This window comes from Otolemur garnettii, unplaced genomic scaffold (assembly GCF_000181295.1).
Source record: "Otolemur garnettii isolate 467f Iridium unplaced genomic scaffold, OtoGar3 scaffold00050, whole genome shotgun sequence".
Taxonomy (NCBI): domain Eukaryota; kingdom Metazoa; phylum Chordata; class Mammalia; order Primates; family Galagidae; genus Otolemur; species Otolemur garnettii.
Window position 1 is genome coordinate 9971806 of NW_003852445.1, and position 7373 is coordinate 9979178.

At 45.9% G+C, this 7373-nt stretch overlaps 1 protein-coding gene and 1 pseudogene across 2 annotated transcripts in view; one reads left to right on the top strand and one right to left on the bottom strand.

Moving 5' to 3' along the window:
• TGM5 (transglutaminase 5) overlaps positions 1–7373 on the bottom strand; it is a 32140-nt gene that overhangs the window by 19392 nt on the left and 5375 nt on the right. Inside the window, exons 2-4 of one of the 2 annotated variants that reach the window (XM_003791763.2) lie at positions 5234–5413; positions 4862–5107; positions 2049–2167 (exon numbers count right to left, since the gene is read on the bottom strand). In XM_003791763.2, coding sequence (XP_003791811.1) covers positions 2049–2167; positions 4862–5107; positions 5234–5413 — 545 coding nt within the window. The remainder of the gene's footprint in view (positions 1–2048; positions 2168–4861; positions 5108–5233; positions 5414–7373) is intronic. The other variant, XM_003791764.2, reaches the window with a different exon arrangement.
• LOC111725965 lies at positions 2855–2955 on the top strand (annotated as a pseudogene).

The window sequence follows — 7373 nt, forward strand, 5'->3', positions numbered from 1 at the left end:
AGCTTGAGGCTCTGTCTCAAAAAAAAAAAAAAAAAAAAATAGTGTAAATGAATGCATTTATTCCTGAGAAACACTGGGCAACAAGAAGAATCAGGAGGCTTCTCTGATCCATCTTCCCTAGAGGATAGTCTGACCAGTTTACTTTTCTGCTTTAAAATGGTCAAAGGTCCCTATGGCCTGGGAGCGCCCAACAGCGGGCTGAGGCTGGCTATGACTGCTTATTGGGGTGATGGTTATCACAAAAATTATGGAAGAACCTTTTTTTTTTACACATTAGCTTTCCTTAGTTTTTGCATATTTAATGTGTGCTCCCAAACAACTCTTAGATAAGCATTCCTAGCCAGTTCTGGGCAGCAGTTGGATACCCCTGGTAAAGAATCAAAGATCCAACCTCCTTCAGAAGTCTCTTCCAGATCACTTACCCCAATATCCCCAGCCTCGTGTCTCAATATCCCCAGCACCACCACCACTATTTTTTCCAGCAACACCAAATTCCTTATAACTCCTGCAGGAGGCCAAACCATTTCCCCCCTTCATGTCTTCGTCCATGTCTTCTCTCTGTCTGGAATTTTCTCCCCCTTTCCATCACTTGGGTGACTCAATTCTAGCATATTCCCTCCCAGGAAGCCTCTGTGATACTCTCATGCCCAACTAAGAGCTCTTCCCTTTGCTCCCAGAACACTCTGCACTTGTCTCTCGGTCTCTACATACCCCACTGCATGGTAAATGATCTGTTGTGTGTCTGTGTCCCCAATACACTGTGGGATCAGGGACAGCATTTTATTCCTTTTCCTGTCTCTAGCCCTTAGCACCCTGCCTGGTGCCAAGCAGGCATTCAATATGCCTTAATGAGGAAGAGAGATAGAAGCGGAGGGACCCAGGGCTCAGAAAGCAGAAACTCCTCACTTCTGTTTCTCACAGATGACAGTAAACTTCTGTCCAGGGACCCTTCAGGACCCCCAATCTGTTCCTACCGAGTAAGGGGTTGGGAATGTGAGTTGGGGCCAGTCAAGGCTGCTATGCCTCGTCTTGGTGGTAGCTACCCCTGGGCCCAAACTAGGCCCCAAAGCCACACATTTGGAATTCTATTAGGCTAAGTCCAGGAGAGGAACCATATCAAGCTAATAAAAGGCTCCATGGGGACCTCCAGAGTTTCTCAGCTGACACTCCTCTGCATGGTTAAGAGCTGAGCTTCTCCATCCCATGATGTTTCTGGCAACCCTCTTCCCTGGCCTGGCACTGGACTTCCTGGAGCACCTGCTGCAGGCTGAGCTTTAAATGAGAGGCAGGCTTTTAGATATAGCAAAAGCTGCAGAGCATTCCAGTTAACACGATGCTATTTTTACATATAAAATCACGTTTTAGAACATGGGTAGAAAGCAAAATGCAGAGGAACTGACACCAAGCTGGTGACAGTGCTTAGAATGACCTTCATGTATCCATTTTTGTAATGTTTTTTGCAAAGTTTTAAAAACAATTATGTACTAACTTTCATAATGAAAAAGATATATCATCAAAACAAATGAATAGCGAGGCAGCGGTCACGGGGAGGGAGCGTTCCTGCTCATCAGCATGTTTCCAGCTGCCATGTTCAGGGTCTTGTCCTCGGTGTGGGGGAATTGATGCCAGGGCCCATCGCCAGGGGTTGTGAGGATGAACTGAGAGAGTGGAAAATGGCACCCACCAGAAACACAGTTTAACAAACAAAATTACTACTAGGCACCACAGCAGCCTCAAGGATGCCAACACCTTCATCCTCAACCTCACGCTCAGTGGAACTCCTGGGTGCCATTAGCTGCCTTTCCCCTTAGCTCCTGTTGTCCAAATCAGACATGATCAGCAAAACACGCACCTTCCCACTTCCCTTGGCTGCTCCTGTAGCAACCTGAGCTCGCTGGCACCACACATTTCCCCGTACCTTTTAGTGAGCAATGGTCAGAAATTTTGGCGAGCCTCGAACGCACCCCTCCTTGAACGCATCCCTGTCCTGCTTCCCTCTCCCCATAAGCCCAGGGCCTGGATGGGCCACCAGCGGGGCTGACACTCACCTGTCCATAGTTCCAGGGGCATGGGCGGATCCAGTTCTTGTTCCCTTGGTAGATGAAGCCGTAATCATTCATGACATATTCCTGTCGCTGGGGCTCACTGTCCAAGTAGACAGCATCGTCTAGGAATAGAGTGGGAGGAGGCAGAGCAGAAAAGTCATCTTGCCTCTCCTGTCCCACTCCCACCTCCTCAGTCCCACGGAAACTGAGCTCTGGAGAGGGCACCTGGCAACACCAAGAGGGGCACCAGGGGATGGGGCTTGGGGATTCCACGCCCCCAGCACCAGCTGGTTCAATATAAACAAACATAAAATGGAAGAATAAGAATTTACTGTGGTGGAATTTCTTGGTTGGCAAAGCACATTTACACCGTAACCCTGTTTTAAGGTTGAGAAAATAGTCTCAGAGTGATTAAGAAACTTGCCCAAATCACACATACTTAGCTATAATTTGAACACACCCCATGCAATTCCATATTTTGTGCTCTTTCTGCTACACTAATCTTGGCTGGAAAAGAGCAAACCTGAACCTAAATTTTGGCGTTGACCTCATCATTCTTTCTGTAGAAATTTAATCCAAGGAGAGTATTTAAGATGTACACAAAGGTGTAGTTACTACTCTGCCCCGTTCTTGAGGACTGGATAAATAGCTTCTGTGCACCTCCACCATGGATTTTCATATATCTGCATAAGGCAGCAAAACTGTATATATGGACTTGGAAATATACATGTGATTTATTAAATTGAAATAGGTTACAAAACAGTGTGTAGGCCATGAAATGACTTTTCGTAAAAATATGTGTGTATACAGCACTCACTTTGGCAGCACACATATTAAAATTGGGACGATAGAGATTAGCATGGCTCCCTGGAAGAATGACGTGCAAATTCGTGAAGCGTTCCATATTTTTTTGGAAGGAACAACCAAGATCATAAATTTTGATGATGTAAAAACACAATATTAATAAATGTCTATATACCAGATATATATGTATGTATGTATGTGAACAGAGGATTCTGAAGCTTATTCCGAAAGACATTAATTGTAATTATACTTTTTTTCTTTTTGCCTATTGGTATTCTCTAGATTTTCTGAAATGAACATGGTCTATTTTTATGATATTAAAACAAACCTACTTAAAGTAGAGAACAAACAAACAAAAGGCCTTGGGGGTAGATGTCCTCTTTGCAGTGTCCTAGGACTGTCTAGAAGCTCTGCCAGACCCCGAGGAAAGGGTACCCTCCTCCCCTCCTCAGATACAGCCTGACAGGCTGCTGATACAGGAGGATTCCCTGCTGAGATGTGTTCGGTGGTTTGGACCTGTGTGGGGAGAAGCTCAAGTTCAGAGTTGAGACCACACCCATCCCTCCTCATAGCCAGGGCCAGCAGTGGCCTGAGCTACAGGGTGGTCTTCCCACTGGGCAAGGTGATCTTCCTACAGTCATGGTGATGGGGCAGCTGCTGGTCCTGACTTCATACCACCTTTAGCCCCAGCATCGGGTCTCCCCAGAACCTGGGTACAGGGCAAGCTCAGGAGAGAAGGCCCTGCAGTTAACACTTTCCTCTCCACATCTTAAGGCCCTCAGTACAAGTCTGAAACCCACAGTCTTAAGGGCCAGGAGAGGTGCCTGTGTATATGTATTTAAGAGAGAGACAGAGGCAGAGGCAGAGAGAAGACAGATAACTGGCCCTTCTTCATCCACTGGCAGTGAGTGAGAATGCTGAGCCGTTTAGCAACAAGGAGGTAGGGGGTGATTAGGGGTTTTAGAACCCAGCCAGGTTCTGGGTCCGAATGTGACCCAACAGGCCCCCTCCCATGGGGAGGGATAAGACTGAGGGAGAATTAGGAGTTGGGGGACAGGGAGGAAATCATACCCCAAGTCAAAAGCAAAAGTGGATTGAGTCTGGTTTTGGAGGAAAGGCATAGCAGACCCATCCTTGTTCCTGACTCGTTCTGTCTTCCAACTCTGTCCTGGTTTGTGCTTGGTTTTGCCCACACTGTGTCCTTATGTCTTTCCCATAACTACTACCCAAGCCCCCCAAGTAGATTTAGAGGACAGGGTTTGTGAGACTGGTAAGGTGAGATATTCACTGTGGCTTTGTTTGTAGAAGAAAAATTCTAAAGACAGCCAAAAATAGGAGACTAGTTAAAAACATCTGGTGCATCTAAACAGTGGCATAATTATAACAGTTAAGACAAATACTCTGATAGGAAAATATGTCTAAAGTTAAATTGGCATATAAAAAAGTAAATTGGAGACTAGTATGTATGACATAATCCTACTTGTGCTATGCATTGTAGACTGACACACATACCCACATACACACATACTTATTTGATTAAGCATAGAACACTATTATAAGACTTCACAAGAAAATAGTAACATGTCTTATTCCCCTAGAGAATGAAACTTGGATATTGGGAGGTTTTCCTTTTTACTTTCTCCTTTTTTTCTTTTCTATTTTCTTTTTCTTTTTTGGTTTTACCCTTTACTTTATTCCACAAATATTCAATGTAGTGCATTAACTACTCTTATAATGAAAAATTCAAGTTCACTTAAAAATGTATGATAAAGGTAGATGTCAACAGTAGTCAAACTTAATTATACCAATTTTCTGTTTAAGTAAAGATGATTTGGTTCAAAATTGGAAAATTCTAAATAAGCAAATAAATAATGAGGTCTCCCTGCCCCAGTTGAGGGTAGCACTGAGTGTATGAGATTGGGGAGGTTTATGGGTAGACAGGGCTAACCACTGCGCCTATTTCTCTGGAAGCACTGATAGAGAGGAAGGGCCTCCTCATAACTGCGCCTTACCTGGGCACCAGGGATTGAAGAGCAGGATGAACTCCCCGAGCTGGTAGGCTGTGACAGAGCCCTGGAAGGGGTCAATGTGAATTTTCAGGAGGTACCGACCCACAGCCGCGGTGGGAGGGGCACACAGGCTCACCTCCAAGGAGGTGGCCCCATTGGTTAGTACAGAGGCGATCCAGGGGCTGGTGCCAGCACGGTCTGCCAGGCTGAACACGGCCCGAGTCCCCTTGGCCAGGTCAGGTAGGGATCCTGGGAAGGAAGTAGAGCTGAGTCCCTGTGGGTTGACCTCCCAGCCCTTCCCAAAGACCCCCTCAATACACACAGACACATATACGCACACATACACATAGCCCCGTGAGCCAGCTGGGTCCTCACCAGTCTCTGTCACAAAGATGATGTTGTCCAGGCCTGGCTGGAAGCCCCGGTTGCTGAAGTGCAGGATGAGGGTGAAGAACTGACCCCGACGAATGATGAGGCGGTTGCTGCTTATCTCCTCTGTGTGGTGCTGCACGTTGTTCTTGGAGGTCTGGAAGTCTGTGAGGGCCACCTCTAGCTCTGCAATGAGGCAGCCAGAGGCAGACTCAGGGTTTGGAGCCTGGTCTGATTCTATCAGCACTTACTAATTGTGCAAACTTGAGAAAGCAGCTCAGTCAGTCTCTCTGAGCTTCAGTTTTTACATCAATAAAATAAGAGTCTGTAATGCCAACCTAACAGGATTAGTATGAGGATTAAGTGAGGCTCCATGCATGCAAGTTCCTCTTCCTTCCACCCTTCCTCCCTTCCTCCCCTACTTCTCTGACTGTCTCCCTCTCCCTTGCACTATCTTTGGGTACATGGTTTTCTGCCTCTGTCCAACTCCTTTTGTAGACCTGGCCAGGTCTGATTGCTCCTTTCAGCCTAGCATATCTTCAAATCACGCTAGCAACCACTACCTTGGTGCCAATAGTCTCACTGCCCCTGTTCCAGCCTCCAGACCTAGGAGCAAGTCCCTGCATCAACTGTCTCTGGGTTAGCTGTCCCCAGGTTGGCTGCCCCCGAGTTAGCTCCCTTTCCTTTAGTAATTTGCTGGCTCTTTGACCACCATTAATGCCATGTGTCCAATGCCCTGGGAGCTTGGAGGCAGACAACAGACAAAGAAAGTTCCATTCCCAGCCCTTAGAAGCTTCTGCTAAGACAGACTGACCTCACTGTTTTCCAAGGGTGCCTCTCCCAGAAGGGCCCTATTTCTTACTCTTCCATGTTTGATATGGTCCTGCCATGATCTCCAGTCATCTGGGGAACTCACAGCCTTGAAAATCACAGTTGGTTCATCCATCTTCTTGGCCTACACTCATTTGTGTGTCACCAAGTCCCTTCATTCCTGCAATTAAAACTTCTCTGGTCTTCTCTCATCTGTCCCTTTCCATGTTCACCTGAATCTAACCTGCTCACCTCATACCTAGTGACTGTAATAGTTCCCATAGAGTCTCCTGCCTTCACTCTCTCTCCACACCACACACCCTTAATGCATCATCAGATTACCTTTTCTCAAGAAAATGTGATCATGCCATCCTTTTGCTCCTATAGTTCTGAGATATCTTACATTACTATTAAAAAGGCACATTCTTTACTCTGAAACTTAAGACTCTTCCTATCAGTCCTTAACTTTTTCTTGCATTCTTACTTCTCTGTTGCACCTTTTGTGTGTGTGTGTGTGTGTGTGTGTGTGTGGCCAGGGCTGGGTTTGAACTCACCACCTCCAGCATATGGGGCTGCTGCCCTACTCCTTTGAGCCACAGACGCTGCCCTCTTACTTCTCACCACTCCCAGGATGGGCCCTTTCCTATAGACAATCTGTCCCCAAGCAAATGATACCCTTACCTTCTGTGTATTTGTTCCTGCTGTAGCCTCAACTCACAGTGGTTCCTTAGTATCTCACCAGATCCTAACTGTCCTCCAAGACCCACATCCTTCATGAAGCCTGCCCCAATGGGCCCACCCTTCTTCCCACCTCCAGTCATCTGCAGAACCTAATCAAATCTCTCACAGAAAATCTTGACTACTTGACTGACAAGTTAACTTGCATGTCATGCTCTTGTGTTCATTTCTATCAACAGATTTCTACTAGATTTAGGTTCAGCCAGAGATATTCAAATATTATTCTTTGTTACTCTTATTTTTTTTTAAGGCAAGCATGAAACAAAGTTTATTGAGGAAGAGAAAGATAGGCTTATAGAGTAAGCAAGCTTACAAAGCAGGATACATTCGCCATAGACAGAAAACAGGCTTCCATTGCCAGGGAAAGTAGGCAAAGAGGCCTCTTTGTTACTTTTATTTATTTATTTATTTTTTGGTTGTTGCAGTTTTTGACCGGGGCTGGGTTTGAACCCACCACCTACTCCTTTGGGCCACAGGTGCTGCCCCTCTTTCTTACTTTTAAATTTGTCTTTCTTTTTTTTTTTTTTTGAGACAGAGCCTCAAGCTGTCCCCCTGGGTAGAGTGCCATGGCATTACAGCTCACAGCAACCTCCAACTC